Source organism: Oreochromis aureus, linkage group 19 (assembly GCF_013358895.1).
Source record: "Oreochromis aureus strain Israel breed Guangdong linkage group 19, ZZ_aureus, whole genome shotgun sequence".
NCBI classification, from domain to species: domain Eukaryota; kingdom Metazoa; phylum Chordata; class Actinopteri; order Cichliformes; family Cichlidae; genus Oreochromis; species Oreochromis aureus.
In genome coordinates this window covers 20,529,390-20,550,753 of record NC_052960.1, presented here as the reverse complement: position 1 = coordinate 20,550,753, position 21,364 = coordinate 20,529,390, and the positions used below count along the sequence as shown (strand labels likewise).

Here is a 21,364-nt window from a genome sequence, read left to right as displayed (position 1 = left end):
ATCAGATTAATAAATTACTCTGACAGACTAATAATGTTATAGCTTTGTCAACTATCAATGTATTTTAAGGCAGCACATGCATTACAACAATCAGCCAGAAGATCTCTCTGACTGACATAAGCACAGAAGTGTCCAAAGTCAACTTCGGTGGTCTCCTGTGGTGTGTGGCACAGGGACATTGGGGACAGATCCTTTGGTGCTTTGGGTTGTGGCCTTTGTGGATGGATGCTTGATCACATCCTACTGGTGCTCAGTTGGTCTATTATCAGGCTATTTATGAAGGAGATTAAAAACACCTTTGGTGTTGTGTTGTGTTTAAGCAGTTGCTGAGCTTTTGCACTGTGGTGGTGGGTGATGTTGACATGGATGATGAGCTGTCTGCAACAAATGCGTGATATCATAGACAGAGAAGATGGACACAGCCACTGTTAAATCATCCTCTGGTTCTGGGAGTCTGTGAGGCTTTTCTTTTTTTTGAGTCAGCTTCAAGTGGGCATTCGTGGAACTGCAGTTTTTGGCTCTTCCACGTTGGATCTTTTTCAGGCCTGCAGGGGGAGTCAAAATAACATCCATGTGAATTGCAGGTCCCAGTATTTCTCAGCAGAACATTGCAGTGTTATGATATGATCAGCATCTTCTTTCACTGTAGCTGTCCATTCTGTGGTTTTAATGTTGTGTGGCCAATCAGTGTATATGTGAGCAGCATACAAGTCACTGCACAGTCCCAGATGCACTGTGCAATACATCAGAGAAAACCTAAGTGATTCTTCCTTGCCCCATATGGGTGCACTTAGAGACGGTAATAGCAAAGTATGGGAGTCAGCATGAGTCAGTATGGCAAGGGAAAAGCACATTAAATTAGCCTATCATAGGTAGGATATGGGAATATGTGCCTTTAAGTAATAGCCTTCTTTTAACAGCTGCTCTGACAAGGCTAAGTAGATAATTTTAAGTTGGTACTGAGATCCCACTTCTTGCACTCCCTTGCTATGATGTTTTAATATTTGTGACCTTGCTTAGTCTGTTTAACTAGGTTCTGTTTTTTGGAATACTCTCATGAACCAGTAAAGACCATGACACCCTCTAGGACAGAGGAGTTTGGATCGGGTTTACAAATATTCAAGCTAAAAGCACAAGGGTGTGAAGAATTCTGGACCAATATCCTTATTTACATTAATGGTTTGAAAATTAATTTATTTTTTTTGTGTCGTTATATAAGCCCTCTTTTGTACAATGAAAAGGAACTTCATTAATACCATACCATAGCACCTTTATTTATAATGCACTTCAACATAAAACCAGGGTTCACAATATGCTGTACATATACAAATAGCATAAACAATAATAATAATAATAATAATAATAATAATAATAATAATAATAATAATAATAATAATAATAATAATAATAATAATAATGATGATGATAATAAACAAATACTTATCAGTTTTAAAGTCTCTCAGCTCTTCCTCACACCATTTTTAAATTCTTACATCCAGGGTATCTATAATATAAGCTCTGAGCATTCATCACTCATCCTTATGCCTATATGAGGCCACCAGGTGGCTTGTTAAGACGTAAAACAACTCCTTTGGGGAGGGGGGTTAAAGAGGAAGTTAATCGTGTTATATTGGGTATAATATACCTAGCTCTGTCAGTAATGTGTAAAACACTGTGTGCCAAATAATGGGCAGTGGCTGAAGGGAAGATTTAATGACATTTAAGAAACCTAAAATATAACTTCAGTATAACTTCAAACAAACACCTAAGCAGAAATAATATAAAGGAATTTGAATATCTTGAAAGCGTGACAGGACGCGTTCGCTGACATGTAGTTTTCAATATTTTGACCACAAATTCAAAGTGATTTGAGGCAGCTGTTGTTGTGATTTGGCGCTATATAAATAAAACTGAACTGAATTGATTTTCTGCTATCAGGGATTCCACTTTACATTTAATGGAGTGGCACAGACACAGAGCATTAGCGATTAACAAGAAAGCCAGAGAAGAAATGAGAACTGAGAAATTGCAACATTTTTATGTCCAGTTTTTGCAGGTTGATCATCAGGAGTGCTGAATGCTAATAACCCCTGTTGTTACTGCACTTGTTATTGTTTGACACCAGAAGTTTCATTTCCCTCTTTTTTTGGTCAAATTTTAACTATATAAGTTGCTGAACATGCACTTTAAATCATAATTTCAAGAATTACAATTATTTCAACATCTGTTAGAACCACTGCATAAAAAAGAAAGGAGTACATTTCGTACATGCACAGTATTACGCTTTTTCACAGCTAGTAATAAAAAAACATCTTTTTTTTGTGTAACATAAAGAAAACATCTATATTGACATTAGTCTTAATAAATGATGTAAGAGCACAGTATAATTTGTAATATTTATTTGGTTATTCAATGGCTCAAAAATTTCTTTCCAAGTTTGTCCTGAACATATTCTAATATTTATGATGACTGCACAAATTGGCAGTAGGCATCCACATTCACTGGTTACTTTCTATCACTGGTACACCTGTTCAACTGCTTGTTAAAGCAAATACCTAATTAGCCAATCACACGGCTGCAGCTCAAGACATTTAAGCAGCAGACATGCTCAATATGACCTGCTGAAGCATCAAATGATGAAATGGGAAAAAAGAGAAGATTTCAGTGACTTTGGATGTGTTATGGTAGCTGGTGCATGGCAGGCTGGTCTGAGTATCTCAGAAACTGCTGATCTACCCACACATGATTTTCCCACACAACCATCTCTTGTATTTACAGAGAGTGGTGTAAAAAGAGAAAATATCCAGTGAGTGGCAGTTCACAGGGCAGAGTGGGCATTATGGACAGGTTTCCGGGGGGACCAGGCACACGCAATAAAGCCACTCTGAATTTTACACATGCACTTGAAATATAAGTTACACTGATTCGTAATCAGTGTAACTTATAATGAAAAAGTTCAAAACCACATCACTAATAAGTCATTGCAGTACAAGCTCAGATTAGTTATTCGGTTCACAGTAGTTTAGTGCTTCTGCAGCAATTATGGTAACCAGTGAGACTGAGGGGGATGCTGAGAAGACAGGCCCAGGCAGGTCAGGCTTCAGGACCGAAAAAGAGCTCATTCCTCTGCTTCTGAAGCTAGCTTGAAAGCACGAGTCTACTTTAAAATTGCAACAGAAATGGAAATATGTTATGGATGTTGTGCAATCAGACTCAGCTGTTGTAGAGTGTGGGGAGTTCATCGGTCAACCTACAAACCTCCTGCTTTTTGCCTGGTGCAGAAGGTTTTGCACTTTTATAACTGTGGATACTTTTTCCTATTAATGGACTATACATACAGTATATAGTTGTAAACATACATACTGACTTGAACAACCACGAACAACTGATATGAACCAGTTCTGACTCTAGGTGAAAAGCCTTGTTCATGTCAGAAGTCAGAGGAGAATGACATCTTAGAGCTGATAGGAAGGCAACAGCAACTAAAATAACCAAACCTTACACCCAAGGTATGCAGATGGGCTACACCAGCAGAAGACTGCAGGATCTTCTGATGGCTGCTTTCAGCAGGATAACACACCATGTCCCAAAGCTCAGATCATCTCAAACTGGTTTTCTTGAACATAACAATGAGTTCACTGTACTCAAATGGCCTCCACAGTAACCAGTAGAGCACCCGTTGGGTGTGGTGGAATAACAGATTTGCATGACTGATGTGTAGCCAACATATTTGTAGTAGCTGCTATCATGTCAGTACAGGCCAAAATCTCTGAGAAATGTTTCCAGCACCTTGTTCAATCTCTGTCATGAAGAATTCAATCAGTTTTGAAGGCAAAAGTCCAGCAAGGTGTACCTAATAAAGTGTCTAGTAAGTGTAATTCTTTGATTTTTTGTTCTTATGCACACCATCTTTTAAAAACAGTTTATAGTTCTTGATTGAAGTTGTTAGTTGGAGACAATTTGGAAATTATGTTCTTAACAGGTAATTTAAGTTCTTCATGGAAACAGTCATACACTGTGTGCACAATTATTAGGCAAGTGGGTATTTTGGCCATATCATATTTTCTACGTATATTTTCCAACTTCAAACTGTATAAACTTGAGTGCTTATTGGATTTAAGTATACCAGGTAATCTGTATTTGCGTAATGAGTGAGGGTGTGGCCTAAGGAGATCAACACTCTATATAAAGGTGTGCATAATTATTAGGCAGCTTCTCTCCCTCAGGCAAAATGGGCAAAAAAAGAGATTTAATGGACTCTGAAAAGTCAGAAAATTGTAGAAAGTATTTCAGAAGGATGCAACACTCTTGAAATTGCAAAGATATTGGGGCGTGACCACAGAATCATCAAACGTTTTGTTGCAAATAGCCAACAGGGTTGCAAGAAACGTATTGAGAAAAAAAGATGCAAGTTAACTGCCAAAGATTTGAGAACAATCAAACGTGAAGCTACCACGAACCCTTTATCCTCCAGTGCTGCCATACTCCTGAACTGCAACCTACCCGGAGTGTCCAGAAGTACAAGGTGTTCAGTTCTTAGAGACAGGGCCAAGGTAAGGAAGGCTGAAACCCGACCACCACTGAACAAAACACACAAGTTGAAATGTGAAGACTGGGCCAAGAAATATCTGAACACACATTTTTCAAAGGTTTTATGGACTGATGAGATGAGAGTGACTCTTGATGGACCAGATGGATGGGCCCGTGGCTGGATCAGTAACAGACACAGAGCTCCACTTCGACGCCAGCAAGGTGGAGGTGGGGTAATGGTATGGGCTGGTATTATTAAAGATGAGCTGGTTGGACCTTTTCAGGTTGAAGATGGCCTGAAAATCAACTCCAAAACCTACTGTTAGTTTTTAGAAGCAGTCGTACAGGAAAAAGTCTGCATCTTTTAAGATGACCATGATTTTTATGCAGGACAATGCTCCATCAGATGTATCCAAGTACTCTACTGCATGGCTAGCCAGTAAAGGCCTTAAGGATGAAAAGATAATCACATGGCCCCCTTCCTCCCCTGACCTAAACCCTGTTGAGAACCTGTGGGCATTGCTTAAACGGGAGATGTACAGTGTAGGGAAACAGTACACCTCTCTGAACAGTGTCTGGGAGGCTGTGGTTGCTGCTGCACAAAAAGTTAATCGTCATCAGATCAAGAAACTGACAGACTCCATGAATGGAAGGCTTGAGACAGTGATTGAAAAGAAGGATGGCTATATTAGTCACTGATTTATTTTATTTTTTTATTTTTTATTTTGACACGTCAGAAATTTTTTTATGTACATTTTGAGTTGTTTTATTATTCTCACTTTAACATTTGCAAATAAACTAGTGAGATGGGAAAATGTTTGTTTTTTTCATTTAGTTGCGTAATAATTCTGCACATATATATAAATATTCTCTTAAAGACAAAACCTCACTTTTACATTCTTAAACATTTGGGTTTAGGTTCATTAACATTTTGGAGTGACTGCGAGCACTGTCCTTGAACCATAATGACATTAATCCTCAAAAATACAACTTGGCTAATAATTGTGCACACAGTGTATTTGATGGGGACTGTATATATTTATTTATTTTTTATCCATTAATCCAAAGTGTTTAGGGAGAGTTTTTATATTAATTAGTCTATGACAAAATGATAAAGGCTTCATGAGGCATGTGAGTCCATGAGACATGCCTTGTGTCTGTATATAAGGAGGCGGAAAGCAGCTCAGTGGGCAGAACCTGCAGCACTGCAATGGAGACTTCACAGAGGACAAGATCAGTCAGGCCAAAGTTTCCTCCAGTTTTCTTCAAAAGCTACAACGGTATGGCACTGAATTCCTATTTGATTTTTATTTTGTACATTTCTACAGTTTTTCCACTCTTTTCCTTCATAAATGCAGATCAGACTGTGATTTTATGTATTCACATTTTTGTAGTTGTATCATTTTAACAAATGAAGAATTTGTGGTATTATGCCCAAATAACTGTAGTTTTAAAGTGATATTTATTATAATTATTATTCATTATACTACCTACACATTAATAAAGCCGTAGAGAGTATAATAGATGGCCTAAAGGATGGAAATAAAATGTATAATGGATGGTATAATAGTTTAAATATGATATTTTTATAATATTTTTTCTGAGTTACTTCAGTCTATTTTCTAGCTTTTTACTTATTTGCTGCATTTCTGAATCATCTTCAAGTGTCAACAACCTGATATAAATGAAAAGTGCTTATCTGAAAATCTTTATAAATAAAACCAAACCTGATTCATTTTTTTTTCTTTTCAAAATGTGTATGTTTGACCCTGCAGGTGGAGATGGATTTAATCGATGGGTTTTACTGTGCTTGGGACTCTTGAGCGCTGTCCTGCTGATAGTCGCTGTTGTTTTTTTACGATTAAGTGTGAGTATAACAGCTCACATGATGATACGGTTTACTTGTGCTTGGTTGTGTAACAATCTTTGTTAGCCAATACAATCATTGTAACTCTCAGCAACCACACAAGGGGAAATGCTGATTTTCCATATTTCGAAACACTAATCATTTCATAATGATACACTAATCATATTAATATCACACTTGTTGTCTCTCTTACCTGTGTAGGTGCCAAAGTCAAAGAGGACTCCTTGCACATTTCCAACCCAGCAGTAACACAGCTCTTCAGTGAGCTCGACTATCTCCAAAGCAACCACAGCGATGTGATTGAAGCTGAAGAGGAGGCCAAGAAGGCGTTAGAGAGCGCGATCAACAACCACAAAGAAGTAAAGGTGAAAATTGAGCAGCTGAAGACCGTCAATGACGGTTATGAGAAACAGATAGAAGCCCTGCGATCAGAGAAGACAAACCTGAAGTCCAACATATCAGCTTTAGGTGAGAAAATGTTATTATTCATATAAGTTTAGTTTTAATCTGTGAACTCTGAATACATTAAAGTACCTGAAATGACAAGAAATCCTTTGTTTCTCTCAGAGAACTCTTGTGATAAATGCACCCCTGGATGGATTCTTTTCAACTCGTCCTGCTATTTCTTCTCTTCCACCGAGTCCTCTACTGTCAAAAGGAACTGGCATGAGAGCAGAATGGACTGTGTTAGTCGTGGCTCTGACCTTGCTGTGATCGATAACCAGCAGGAGCAGGTGGGTTGAAAATATGAGAGAAGAAGCTTGAAAACAGAGAAGTCCTCTAGATGGATCATCTGCAGACATACAAGGAGGCACTGAAAGTGATTAGCAAAGATTTTAAAATGTAGCCTTAATGCTGTTAAGGAGCTTCTGTGTTGGCATCATTTGCATCCCACAGGTAATTGTGGCCAGTTTTGTAAGTAGGCAATTTACAATTTTTATTGACTACATTTTAAATGTATTTTTCTCTTTTTTTGCTCACATAGGCATTTGTCAGTAACACCATCAAAAATCTAAAAACCAATCCTCATCAGTGGGGGAATGGATTCTGGGTTGGTCTTACTGACATAGCGACAGTGGGGACATGGGTGTGGCTTAATAATGTCACAGAGGTGGAACAAAGGTAAGAAAAGACAGATTATTAATTATAGATTTTTATGGATCATTTCCACTTAATTATCTCTTCTCGCCTTTTCTCAGGTACTGGATGGATGGAGAACCAAATGTTGAGGAAGAAAATTGTGTGATTATCATTTACTCCTCCACTAATCCCTGGAAGACCCGCTATGATGGAAACTGCAATGTGCATCGCTTAGACTGGATATGTGAATTACCATCAAGTCTTGATTCACTCCAGAAACCATGAATGATTCATATATTTTATGTTTGGGGCATTTCTAAACCTGTATTATTCAAACTGTATTAAAGTCACTGCAAAGTGTATTACAGTGCAGTCAACAATATAAAATTCTTTGGAAATTTCTATATGTTACATGGACACATGAGTTTTATAATCTGCTTACATCCAATAGAAAGATTTGCTGTGCTGGAGTTCATACATCTACCAAGTTAAATCATTATGATCATTAATACAACATTAGCATCACAGTGTACTGGAGTCACAGGAGCCATGGGAGCCCCAGTTTCATTGTGCTTGGCAGTGTAGAGAGATCAAAATATTTTGTGGAGAGATCAGAGTGATGTCAGGACATTATTTCAAAAGAAAGTCCACTGCACCCAAAGTTAACTAGGTTTACACACAAGCACTCATAGAAAACCCCAGAAACATTAACGAATCTCCATCTTTTAAGTTCCAAAGTCCTACAAACATTGATTGCATTGAGGGGGAAAAAATTTCATTTCATAGATCACATGCTAAGAAGTGATGAAGTCAAATGATGGATGACTCTCCAACATTCAGTAAAAAACAAAACAAAAAACAGAAAAAAAGTGACAGTACAAGTGTAAAAAAGGCAGCACAGCATAGGTTTCACATATCTATCCAAAGGATAATGTAGGGTTCATGGACTGTGCAGATAACATTATTACTGTCCAGCATCTAAGACGGTTAATTCGGCTATAAGAGTCAGCACATTTAAATCCTGTGTATTTGAAAAGTAATGCTTCAGCCAAAAATGAGTAACAACTATTTCACTTCTCCTTTTTTTCTCCCACACATTCCACATTTAACTGGAATTGATTCTCCAATAATAATAATAAAAGATAAATTAAGGTTATATACCATAACAGAATATTAGTGTGGGCCCAAGCTTTTGTGGTGCCATTTCACTTTAGTTTTATTATAAATGTTAATTTCTGATTAATGTTAAGTCAATTCTTGATTTGCTGTTGGTTCCCATTATCTCATTATCATTTTTTGGTATTTCGAAGTTTTTTTCTTGGTACTTCAGAAATCTAGTAGTGGTTTATTTATTAGTATTTGCCTATAGTGTGCTTAGGGTTTTCCCTCAGTCTTTGCGGGTTCATTGCTTTTCCAGTCCTTGTGAAGAGTTTCGTTTTTTTTGTTCTGTTGTGTTTTTACTTCATATTTTTAGTTTATACATTCCTGTTGAGATTCCTGATTAGGTTTTTTCGACTCTACTCTCTGAAGTTCTGGATTCTAATATCTTGAAGCTTAAGTTTTGATTTCCTTTCATTTCTGCAATGATTTTGTTGTATTGTCTGTGAGTTCCAGTTACTGTTCTCCTTTATTTTTCTGTTCTGTTCCTCCTTCTGTGTCATCTCTGTTTGTCTAACCTTCAGTGTTTTATTATTTCTGTGTCCATGTCTCAATGTCTCACAATTGAGTGTTTAAAACTTTCAGGCACCAAGCAGTTCTTGATAGTATAGTATTTGTTGAGTTTGAGTGGTTTATTCTAGTCTGATGTTTGATCTTTATTTAACTTCACGTTCTAATTTTGGGCTAGTTGTGTTTTGTTCCTTTATTAATTTCTCTCTTACTTCCCCCTTGTCTCGTCCTGTGTTTATGTCTCTTTGTGTTTCCTTGTTCTGGCCATTCTTTCTTGTTTTGTATTTTAGGTTTGTTTTGCTTCCCTCCCTTCATTCCTAGACTTTAATTAGTTTTACCTGCATCTCATGCCTCACCTGTTTCCCATCCTCATTAAGTTCTGTTTTGTTCTGATTCTCTCTTTCTTTGTTGTTGCAGTATATTTCATATTTGGAAACATGTCTGTTTCCTGCTTGGCTCTTATGTTCTTATTTATCATTTCTGCACTTTTAACACTTTGTTTTATTGGACTTTGTATTAATATTAAAGACTCACCATTTTGGACTGCTTCTTTTGGGCCTTGTCACTACACACTACACATGATATAAGTATTTACAAAGCTCAGCAAGTAGTAAAAAGATACATTAAGTTGCCTTTAAAACATGTAGCACAACTTCAAGCAAGTGTTGGTCACGAAAGATTTGCCATTGTCATTAAGCTGAAAATTAATTTCTTCTCCGTATAGTGTCCATGTTCACTATGAGTCCTGGGAGACGTTACAGACTGGCTGCAGGGAGCCTGGCCCTACTCGCTGCTGTTTTGCTGATAGTTGATCTCGGCCTGGGAGTCCATTGTAAGTCAGTCTGAGTACGTGCAATGCACAGAATCATTCTTATTGTCAAAGAGATACTGAATTTTGTTAACAATCCTGAACAAAAACAAAAAAATGTTAATAAATAAAAAATGGCTAAAATGATTTGTACTATGTACTAAAATATGATTGTTGTTTGTCAGTGTCAGTAAATAATGTTATTTACAAATAAGAAAAACAGATAAAACAACTAACCCTATTTTGTAGTAACACTGTCTTCAACACTTGCAGACAACAAACTCACAGATTCTCACCTCACGCTCGATGATACCGAACGCATCAGCAAAGAGCTGGTCGTCCTCCAGGACACTTACAAGACTGCAGTGGAAACCATGAAGGATGCCAGGAAGCAGCTGGACAGTGAGATGAGCCGTCAGACGCAAACCAACTGGGAGCTTGAACACCAGACGAAACGAAGCAATGACTATAAAAGTCAGATGGAAAAAATCACAAAGGAAATTGAAACAACAAGATCACGCTTATCAATGATTAGTAAGGCCCGATTCAGTATTTCTTTATATAATAAAAATGATTTGTTTCATAATTTTCTATAATAGTTGCATTGTCTTTTGGAAACAGGCGATGGCTGCAAACACTGTCCTGCAGGATGGATTTTAATGAACTCTGTATGTTACTACTTCCCCTTGAAATCAAATATAATGAAAACATGGAAGGAATCCAGAGATTTCTGTCAGCTGCAGGGAGGAGATCTTATAATCATAGACAGCCAAGACAAAGAGGTTTGTTAATATTTCTGTGGAGACCCGTTCATGATGATTTTTTAAAATTAATTTTAATCTTTTTTTTTGTTAGAACTTGACAGTAAATTTCCTGATAAATCATCAAGATGCCTCCGAGCCCCCGACAGGCTTCTGGATCGGACTGAGTGATTCTGAGGAGGAAGGGACTTGGAAATGGTTGGATGGAACATTTCTTGTTCAAGGGTAAGAGTTCAGTATGCTACACACAGTGAAACCGCCATTTACAAAAAATGAACTTCTCCTCAATGATAAATGTGGCTGAGAAGAAAGATAAAAAAGTGGATGGATTGAAAGCAAATGTTAGCTCTGTAAAGTAAACTGTCTTTTGCTTCAGGTACTGGAACGATGGAGAGCCGAACAACCAAGATAATGAAGACTGTGCAGCCGTGTATCCCATAGTAAACTTCTTCAAAGCTTGAAATGATGTTAGATGTGGAGTCAGAAGGAAATGGATTTGTGAAAAAGCGCCAAAATCCATGAGCTAAAATGTCTAATTAGGAATACAGTCTTAGATATGTAAATACTATCACATAAATCACTGTAAGCATTTAATTAACCACTATTCTTTAAATCATCCAATTAACATGTATAAGGTGGTTTCACTTCGTCTTCACTTTGTTTTCTGTACCTCTCACTGTCTCTATCGCTCTCTCTTTCACACACACAGATCCTACTGATTTTCACGCCTCATTGGTTTGTTTAATAAAATGACTTTGCCAAAATGCCAAAACAGTGTGTCCACCCTTTATGTCACAAGCACAGTTGTTGTCTGGCTGTGGTTGCAGCTGTTATAACTGGTAATATGACGACTCTTTACTGCTCCTAATACTCCTATTATCATTAGCCACAGAAATAATCATGATAGGAGTATACGGGGTGGTATTTTAAAGTATTTCTTTAGCAATTCTCCCCTCAGATTAGACTCTGCTAGAAAGATGAAACCAAGATGAGCTTGCAACAGAAAGATGGGAAAGAGGAAAATATGGAGAAGGAGAGAAATAACTCATGGTAAATGGCCTGTATTTGTATGGCGCTTTACTTAGTCCCTAAGGACCCCAAAGCGCTTTACACATTCAGTCATCCACCCTTTCACACACACAGGTGATGGCAAGCTACGTTGTAGCCACAGCCACCCTGGGGCGTACTGACAGAGGCGAGGCTGCCGGACACTGCTGCCACCGGGCCCTCTGACCAGTAGGCAACGGGTGAAGTGTCTTGCCCAAGGACACAACGACCGAGACTTTCGGAGCCGGGGCTCGAACCGGCAACCTTCCGATTACAAGACGAACTCTTGAGCCACGATCGCCCCATGATCCGAAGCACACCACATCTCACCTCATCTGTCTAACCTGGTGGAGGCAATGTTATAACATGGGCATGTATGACAGTGTAACTGTGTCCCATCACTTACTGTGAAAGGAAACTTGGCTGCCTGTAATAACATATAATAACCATAGAAGATGCATCCTTCTATGTGTTTTGCATTGGGATGCTGGCCTTTGACTCTCTGCAAAGCCAATTAGTTACAAACCCTCGTAAACCATGTTTGTGTGACTTCTTTAGTCTCCTCCCAACTTGTAAGAGATAAACTCTTAGAAATAGGGCCATGTGCAAACGTACCCATATCCATGCTTTACAGTGGAACAAGTGAAACATGACCTCTTTAAGCAATTGTTCAATGCCAAAAGAATTATTTATATGGTGGGCCTGAGAGGTGAAATTCATTGCAACTTAAACACCACACCATAAGAGCTGCAGAAGTGACAGAAATGGAAACACCAAGGATTACACTAAGACATGCTTAAAGGAAGAGGAGGATTCATCCGTGTTGTTGTTATACATATAATACATTACATGTTTGCTATTAGTTGTTTCTTTCTTGCTTTTCATGAGCTTCGACAGTGTTTTTTCTGCTTCCGCTATGGTTTCTGTGCTTTTGCAGCAGCAAACCTTTTTTCTTGAACACAGGTCACTATTGAAACTGTATCTGACAGCATGGCGATTCTGCAAGCACCACTATTGGACAAACTGGTAATTATTTGCACATTCTTCTAATTATAGGGTTTCCAGGTAAGCTGACAACAGTTTTTAATTAAAAACATCAAATGATAACGAATAGATCACACACATATACACATTAATTTTTTTTGTTAATAGTTACTCTGTGCAAATAAAATAAAATAAATAAATAACTGAGCTTCAAGGGTTAGAGTTTCATTTTTTTGTTACAGTGCAAACTATGTCCTCGTACAAATACAACAGAACTGGTTTGATTGATCTTGTATCATATTTTGAATTTTCTTTCATATATGAACTAGGCTATGAAAAAAAACAACTAATAAAGGCTTCATGGGACACGAGACTATGGGACATGCCCACACGTGTATTTAGGGCAGAAGAAAGCAGCTCAGTGCACAAAACCTGCAGCAGTGCAATGGAGACACAGCAGAAGACGGGATCAGTTTTCTCCAACAACTATAAAATATTTAGAAAAGGTATGGTCTTAAAATTATATCTTGCCTTCTCTTATACTTGTTGCTGAATTTATCATTGTTTAGATTTTAATGATTGAAGAATTCTTACTGATAAGAAACAATGAAAGTAGTTCAGGTTCATCATAATGATCATCAAATATGACATTTAATGTATTTAAAAGTGTGAAACTCAAAATGAGCTAAAATACCTTCTGAGTTATGTCATTGGAATTTCTGCGTTTTTCATTTATTTGCTGCACCCTTGAGCTGTCGGCTGCTGTCAACAACAACCTGATTAAAAATGAATTCAGATTGGTTTCTTGCATGCTTAATCATCCAGGTAAGTAAATCTCCAAAAGTTGATTCTGTTCATTTGGACGTAGCGTTTTCAGTGGGAGAAACGAGTGACGAAACGTTTCTCCCACTGAAAACGCTACGTCCAGCTGAACAGAATCAACTTTTGGATTATTCAAATTGTTTTAATTATTTAAAATCTTTCCCCCCCAAAAAGCAATATTATCTGAATTCAGACAAATTTTGTCTTATTAAAATGTATGTGTGACCCTGTATTATAGGTGGAGATGGATTTAACCAGTGGATTATTCTGTGTCTGGGACTCTTGAATGCAGTTCTGTTGATAGTTGCTGTTGTTCTTGGGATTAACTGTGAGTATTACAGTTTCATTTTCCCTTTTCTGTAGAATGTCACAATGCATGACGACCCTGAGTCATCCCATAAGGAGAACTGATACCTTTTTTTGTTGATTGCAAAATACCTAGAAATGTAGTTTGATCGCATCCATTTCAACATGACGATCATTTTTTAACAGTTTTGCTATAATATCCAACATTTAGTTGATTATTACATGCTTTATATAATATAATATAATTTAATATGTTTCCCTGTTTAGGCGCCAAAGTCAAAGAGGGCTCCTTGCACATTTCCAACCCAGCTGTAACACAGCTCTTCAGTGAGCTCGACTATCTCCGAAGCAACCACAGCGATGTGATCGAAGCTGAAGAGGAGGCCAAGAAGGCGTTAGAGAGCGCGATCAACAACCACAAAGAAGTAAAGGTGAAAATTGAGCAGCTGAAGACCGTCAATGATGGTTATCAGAAACAGATGCAAGCACTGCAAATGGAGAAGGCAAACCTGAAGTCCAACATATCAGCTTTAGGTAAGAAAACTTTATCCTTATTTATGTTTTCTTGAACTGTGTTAACTTGAGAAGATGAGAAATCCTTTGTTTCTCTCAGAGGGATCTTGTGGCGGATGCCTCCCTGGTTGGGCTCTTTTCAACTCGTCCTGTTATTTCTTCTCCTACACCGAGTCCTCTACTGTCAAAAAGAACTGGCATCAGAGCAGAGAGGACTGTGGTAGTCGTGGATCTGACCTGGTTGTGATCGATGACCAGGAAGAGCAGGTGGGTTGGAAATAAGCAAGCGAGGAAAAGTGACAAAAAGTAACTAAACAAGACAAGTTAACCGCTATACTAGAGTTGACAGAAAGTCATTAACATGGATTTGAACTTTGCTAAAATGAAGACTTAAGAACTTTATTATTACAAACATTCACACCTAATTTTAAGTATATGACGTTTTTATTATTTATTTGCATCCTTGTTGTTATAAGATCATCACACTACAAACAGCCAGCAAGCATGATAGGAAAACCAATAGTTCATTCTGTTACTAACTACAGTACAGTATATATATATTACTGTATATTACTGTTAGCAGTAATATGCTGTATTAGCAATGAACACAAAGTAATCCTGACTGGGAAGGTTTAGTAATTTAGGCACAAACAGAGGTAGATTCACCCTACGATACATCAGGAGGAGAACATACATGTAGAACAAAATGGGTTTTGCTGCTCTACAGAAGGCAGAGTACCAACAAATTCATTATAATTCATTACTTATAAAATCCAGCATCATAAAAGGAAAAACTGAGCTTAGACAAAATTGAAGCTAAATAAATGTTTAAACATACTGATTTTTTTCTTTTTGGTTACACAGAAATTTGTCAGTAGCAACATCCAAAATATGAAAACCAGTCGTCAGTGGTGGGAGAACGGATTCTGGATCGGTATCACTGACATAGAGACTGAGGACAGATGGGTTTGGATTAATAATGTCACAGAAGTCGAGCAACGGTGAGAGCTGAAACAATATTTTTCTTGTTTGATAATTCATTAAACATATTTTTAAATGAATTTGAATTTTTGTCAGGTACTGGATGGATGGCGAACCCAATAATGACGGAATCAATGGAGAGGATTGTGGGGTTGCAGTTGCCTCCATCTCTAATCCCTGGAAGACTCGTTTTGATGGAAAATGCCACCTGCATAACTTACACTGGATATGTGAAATGCCATTAACCTCCTAGGACCTGGCGTCCACAGGCCACAAAATGCATGCCATGAAAGAGTTCAGGTCTTAGGAGGTTAAGATAAACTCTATTCAATGTTGATATACTGCTCAAGCAATTATTTCAGATGTTAATACCTTGAATGATCCTGACTGTACTATAGCAGTGCTATGTCCTCTAGTCTTGCAGAATATATTACAGTGCAGTTTTGAATATTAATAAATACATTCAAGACTTGTGTTTGGATTTTTAAAATGAATTTTGACCTGTATTTTTTAACTGTCTTTTAACACTTGTGCTCTGGTCTTTATTGTTCGCAGCAGGGGCGATTCTAGGATCAGAGCTTTGGGGGTGCTGAGCACCCAGAGAGCTGCCCAGCCAGGCAAAATAAACTTTACACGTCACGATGAGACTTCTTCCCTGTCTCTGTCAGTCCCTGCATCCTTAAATGTCTCCAGTTGTCCCGAGTTCTCTATGACTGTCTCCTTGGTGCATTTAAACCCCTGTTCCTCCCTGTCCGAGTCGTCTGTTGTCTTCATCTCCGTTATCAGTCATCATAATTTTACCCTCTCTGTACAAGTCTGCAAATTTCTTTATTAAATCATAAGATTCTTAAATTCATCAAGTCTCTCTGTGCCTGGGTCCTCGTCACAAAACATGACATCACTGTTTTGTACATTTTAACACAATTTAATCCCCACATTTGTGAAAGAAAAACAAAGCAGTTTTTTGAAAAGTTTGTAACAAAATCATCAAATCTGATAAAGGTTATTTAAATGCTGCAAAAGAAGAATGGATTGGAATAAAAAAAATACATATCCTAACCTTAATTACTGGGGGGAGAATAATGAATGATGCTCATAGTGAGTAAAAAGTAAACTGAGAGCATTTTTTGGACAGAGATTCACTTTTAATGTGTATGTATAATATAATACAGATACATAAAAAATACGCCCAAAACAGAATAAGTTATTACGAATAAATTATTACAAAATATTAATAAAAAAAAATATAAAAATGGAGGCAACTTTGCCTGTGGTATAATGTATACAATGTATGAAAAAATCTTTACTGCAGATACTAATTTGACTAATTTAATAATACTAATTTTGTGTTGTAAGATTTATGAGTTTCATGCTTTCATAGTGGTACTTGGGAGAGCTTGACATTTTCTCACACTGTAAAAAGTTTGAGAAACACTGATAAGTGTATGTGTGCTTTTGGAAAACATTTAAAGCTGCAGTACAGAATCTTTGAAACAAGCTTAAAACATTTTTAGAATATAAACAGAGCACTCTGCTTCTCTTTACAACTCCTCACTCCACCAGGGCTGTTTGGCACTTTCTGATTCAGTGCGCAAATGTGGTGCACGTACTGCGACAGTCATACAGACAACTGGACGGTCCAAAAGTTGGCCTACCTATTACTGGCTGAGGTTTTAGTAGAGTTGTGGCTGAACCACATAAAAATATATCATTAATTTTAATCTCCCCAATCAATGATAATGTTATGTTGGAATGTTGTTAAAGAGGGTCAAAAATGTTTCAACCCAGTTTGTTTTGCAGATTCTGTATAGCAGCCTTAATATAGGAAGGACACAACTTCCTGATTGTGTGAGTAAAATCAGGTTTTTTCTCTTTGTCAGTTTAACAGTTTCTGTTGTGCCTGTCACTGTTCCCTGTCTGTTTTCTTACCTGGTTCTTCCTGACCTTGTACTTTCTCCTCACATTCCCCTCTTTCCTCTCTCCTTCTTTGGACTGACAATCATACACAAATAGAGTGTATTCAATTAGATGAAAAAATTACATTAATATGAAAAAAATACTATTAAGATCACTAATGAAAAGTCCTCTCTCAGTGTACTTTCAACCAAAAGGCAAATAACCAAACCACAAGTACATCTAATAAAAGATATAAATATTGAAACACTGATCCAACATTATCCTTTATTGATGGATCATTTGATCTGACACTTTCACCTGAATGTGGCTCCTTTTTTTGAAAAAAAAAACTTCCTTATATCCATTATGAACCTGGCTGTCTCTCTGTACACAAACACACACACACACACACACACACACACACACACACACACACACACACACACACACACACACACACACACACACACACACACACACACACACACACGCAAATTATTGGTCAGTGTCACAAGTCTTTAACGGGAATTTGCGACATCAATAAAATTGCTGTTTGACTCTTTGCTGTTCCCACACCAGTTGTTCGGTTTGTTCATGGCGTAACACTTCACAGATTACGCAAAGCTGCTAACTAAAGAGTGAGCTGAAGGTCTTCTCTGAGATTTAGCATTAATAAATCAAGTTGATTGACTATTATTAATGTATAATCAGGCTCTATGCTACTTTACAGACCTTATAGTACCATATCTCCCCACTGCAGCACTTTGCTCTCAGACTGCTGCGTTTACTTGTGGTTACTAGGATATTTAAATGTGTAGTATGGGAGGCAGAGCCTTCAGCTTTCAGGCCACTCTTCTGTGGAAACAGCTCCCATCTTTGATTCAGGAGGCAGACACCCTCTCTGCTTTTAAGATTAGTCTTAAGACTTGTTTTAACAAAGCATATAGCTCAGGCTGGATCAGGTGACCCTAAACCCTCCTTTATGCTGCTGTAGAAACAGGCTGCTGGGAGCTTCCCATGATCCACTGAGCTCACACCCCTTTTCCCTCACCATGTATTTATACACCTCTCTGCATTTAAAAGTGATTTATTATTATAAATATCTCGCTCCACAGTCCTGTCTCCCTCTCCTCACCAGCAGATGGCTGCCCCTCTTGAGCCTGGTTCTGATGGAGGTTTCTTCCTGTTAAAAGGGAGTTTTCCCTTCCCACTGTCACCAAAGCCCTTGCTCACAGGGGCTCATATGATAGTTAAAGTTTCTCTTATTATTGTGCGGTCTTTACCTTACAACATAAAGTGTCTTGAAGCAACTGTTCTTGTGACATTTGATTATATAAATAAAATTCAACTGAACACTGACGAGGGTTCCTTCAGCTGTGATTTGGACAAATTCTTTGAATTCTCTCAAAGAGATCAGCAGGTGCACATCTCGTGTATCTGGAAAGTAATTGTGGCACCCACACATTAATAACATCTATCACTTCCCTCTTTGTTTTTACAGCCAGCATATTTCACTGGAAGTGATTGTTGATGACCTCAGCAGTATTCGTCGCAATCTGTGACAGATTGTTGCTTAAATGCACTGACATACGACTGATTTAGACTGAACAGTGAGAATGGCGGAGACAAATGGTGGTTTTCAGACACTTGTCCACGAAGATGATTTGCACGAGGAAGAGTATCCTCCTTACCATCAGTCTAACAGGGTACAAGGTATAATAATTTTTATTTTTATTCATTACAATCAGGTTTCTGATTCTTTTGGCTGAAGTAAGTTTTTACAGTGTTAAGATATAATGACAGGACTTGATGATCTGAGACAATTACGTGTAAGGTTTACATGCTCTAACAGGACGTTTCTCGTTGTTAAATTGAACTACTAGTGAACAGTAATACTATAAGTAATATCAGTAATTATAATCTAAGTTCTAAAATGGGCCACATTTTAATCTTTTAAAGCTTCATCCAAGTTATATGTGTGTTACCTGCCTTTAAGCTGAAAATTGATAATGTTCTGCCTGTTTAGTGTCCATGTTCACTATGAGTCCTGGGAGACGCCACAGACTGGCTGCAGTGTGCCTGGCGCTTCTTGCTGCTGTTCTTCTGATACTGAATATTGGCCTGGGGATCCACTGTAAGTCATTATGAGTTACATGAGTGCACAGAAATGTTTTCATTATTAAATCATTTCTTTTTTGCAATTTAGCAAATGGTTATCAAACTTTGCCAATAGTCCAAAACCGCCAAAAATATTAAACTGTAAAGAAAGCAACAAATTTTAAGTTTAACTTCTCAGAGTGGCTCCTTAGTGCAGTGGTTCATACAAGTGGCTAGCAAGCAGACATTTCCTGGATCAGTACCAGCCAGAGACATGCTTCTCCTATGGGGAAGTGGGATGACCCATGAAGAGTAACAACATAATGTAGGAATGCTGCCAAATCAAACACGAGGAGCTCCTTTGTGATAAGGGCGGCTACTTTGTTCTAAAGGACTTAAAAACAACTCACTATCAAAATGGTTTCTAAGTAATTTGCTCTCAGCCTCTTATTGATTCATTGTACTGCTGCTAAAATGATTTGTGCAAATCCTGGAAATCTACAATAGCATTTTTAAATAAAATAGATCATTTGCAATGTTGTCAAACCAACTGATTTATAATATTATTACTAAAGAATAAGAAAAGTAACAGTCTTCAACACTTGCAGACAACAAACTCACAGATACTCACCTCACCCTCGATGATACCGAACGCATCAGAAAAGAGCTGGTTGACCTCCAGGACACTTACAAGACTGCAGTGGAAACCATGAAGGATGCCAGCAAGCAGCTGGACAGTGAGATGAGCCGTCAGACACAAACCAACTGGGAGCTTGAACACCAGACAAAACGAAGCAATGACTATAAAAGTCAGATGGAAAAAGTCACAAAGGAAATTGAAACCATGAGATCATACTTACCAATGCTTAGTAAGGCCTGTTTTATTATTTTTGTATATAATGGAAAGCACAATGATTTGTTTCATAATTTTCTATAATGGTGGTATTATTTTTTGGAAACAGACGATGGCTGCAAACACTGTCCTGCAGGATGGATTTTAATGAACTCTGTATGTTACTACTTCCCCTTGAAATCAAATGAAATCAAAACATGGAAGGAATCCAGAGATTTCTGTCAGCTGCAGGGAGGAGATCTTATAATCATAGACAGCCGAGACGAAGAGGTTTGTTAGTTTTTCTGTGCAGCGGTGTTCATGTAGATTTCTAAAAAATAATTTTTGGTTATGTTTCTTTTTTTGGTAGAACTCAACAGTCAATTACTTGATAAATCATCAACCTGTCTCGAGACAAACTCGTGACCCGGTCTGGGAGCCTCCCTTTCCTCACCGTGAGAGACCTTGGATGAGTCACAGAGACCCTGAGTTTCTGGATTGGATAAGAAGAAGAAACGACTATCAAGATATGTCTCGTACTACGTCGCGGTTCTGGATCGGACTGAGAGACGTCCATGAGGAAGGGACTTGGAAATGGTGGGATGGAACATTACTTGCTGAAGGGTAAGAGTTTAGTGTCATTTAAAATGACTGCTTTCATTTCAAACATGAAGAAATATAAACATAAGCAACTGTTGTCTCCAACAACAATAATCTGCTTAATTTACATGCTAGAAAGCAGTGGGATGAGTTATAAACTTATCAAATTGCATTAAAAGGGGTTGGATTAAATAATTATCAACTCAGTATCATCTATCAGTACAGCAATGACATATGTGCACATACATGCATACATACACATACACATCTCTATATACACATACAAATGTAATGCAATATGCCAGAGGTTCCCAAAGTGTGGGGCCCGCCCCCTGGGGGGGGGCGCAGAGCCATTGCAGGGGGGGCGCGGTATGAAAAGAAAAAAAAAAAAAAGAATGCTTGGACACTGCTAGCATAATGGACAGGTTTTTGACGGGGCTCCCACATAAACGCAAAGCAGGAGATGAAGCATCGCCAAATATGTTTCCAAACCAACTTCCTTCCAAGCCAAAGACTAGAAAATATGGTGAAGCATATCTTCCCTTTGGCTTCATCTGCACAAGTGCCAAGGT

At 37.9% G+C, this 21,364-nt stretch overlaps 3 protein-coding genes and 1 pseudogene across 5 annotated transcripts in view; all 4 read left to right on the top strand.

The window, feature by feature from the left end:
• The first annotated feature begins 5,728 nt into the window (after nucleotides 1-5,728).
• LOC116313317 (CD209 antigen-like protein D) lies at nucleotides 5,729-7,864 on the top strand. Its single transcript, XM_039603199.1, has 6 exons — nucleotides 5,729-5,810; nucleotides 6,306-6,397; nucleotides 6,599-6,865; nucleotides 6,965-7,131; nucleotides 7,383-7,519; nucleotides 7,597-7,864. The coding sequence occupies exons 2-6, from the start codon at nucleotides 6,325-6,327 to the stop codon at nucleotides 7,760-7,762; spliced, it is 810 nt and encodes a 269-aa protein (XP_039459133.1). The 5' UTR covers nucleotides 5,729-5,810; nucleotides 6,306-6,324; the 3' UTR covers nucleotides 7,763-7,864.
• Nucleotides 7,865-8,076: 212 nt separating this feature from the next.
• LOC120434798 lies at nucleotides 8,077-11,478 on the top strand (annotated as a pseudogene).
• Nucleotides 11,479-13,157: 1,679 nt separating this feature from the next.
• On the top strand, nucleotides 13,158-16,046 carry LOC116332533 (C-type lectin domain family 4 member M-like). Of its 2 annotated transcripts, none has more exons than XM_039603061.1 (6): nucleotides 13,158-13,251; nucleotides 13,806-13,895; nucleotides 14,141-14,407; nucleotides 14,487-14,653; nucleotides 15,251-15,387; nucleotides 15,464-16,046. In XM_039603061.1, exons 1-6 carry the CDS (start codon nucleotides 13,191-13,193, stop codon nucleotides 15,618-15,620), a joined length of 879 nt encoding a protein of 292 aa, XP_039458995.1. In that variant the 5' UTR covers nucleotides 13,158-13,190; the 3' UTR covers nucleotides 15,621-16,046. The 2 variants fall into 2 exon arrangements, with proteins under 2 accessions (XP_039458995.1, XP_039458994.1); XM_039603060.1 differs by lacking the exon at nucleotides 13,158-13,251 and adding an exon at nucleotides 13,328-13,570.
• A 2,769-nt stretch (nucleotides 16,047-18,815) lies between these two features.
• The window catches only part of LOC120434737 (C-type lectin domain family 4 member M-like), a 43,234-nt gene continuing 40,685 nt past the window's right edge, over nucleotides 18,816-21,364 (top strand). For both annotated transcript variants that reach the window (XM_039603055.1, XM_039603054.1), the window contains exons 1-5: nucleotides 18,816-18,976; nucleotides 19,290-19,397; nucleotides 19,969-20,229; nucleotides 20,323-20,483; nucleotides 20,563-20,816. In XM_039603055.1, the coding sequence (XP_039458989.1) occupies nucleotides 18,880-18,976; nucleotides 19,290-19,397; nucleotides 19,969-20,229; nucleotides 20,323-20,483; nucleotides 20,563-20,816 (881 nt within the window). In that variant the 5' untranslated portion in view covers nucleotides 18,816-18,879. The remainder of the gene's footprint in view (nucleotides 18,977-19,289; nucleotides 19,398-19,968; nucleotides 20,230-20,322; nucleotides 20,484-20,562; nucleotides 20,817-21,364) is intronic.

Coding starts and splice junctions, on each gene's coding strand:
- LOC116313317 (XM_039603199.1), top strand. CDS start 6,325: ATGGGTTTTACTGTGCTTGGGACTCTTGAGCGCTGTCCTGCTGATAGT. Junction 6,398..6,598: donor TTGTTTTTTTACGATTAAGT/GTGAGTATAACA, acceptor TTACCTGTGTAG/GTGCCAAAGTCAAAGAGGAC. Junction 6,866..6,964: donor GTCCAACATATCAGCTTTAG/GTGAGAAAATGT, acceptor TGTTTCTCTCAG/AGAACTCTTGTGATAAATGC.
- LOC116332533 (XM_039603060.1), top strand. CDS start 13,450: ATGTCATTGGAATTTCTGCGTTTTTCATTTATTTGCTGCACCCTTGAG. Junction 13,896..14,140: donor TGTTGTTCTTGGGATTAACT/GTGAGTATTACA, acceptor TTCCCTGTTTAG/GCGCCAAAGTCAAAGAGGGC. Junction 14,654..15,250: donor TCGATGACCAGGAAGAGCAG/GTGGGTTGGAAA, acceptor TTGGTTACACAG/AAATTTGTCAGTAGCAACAT.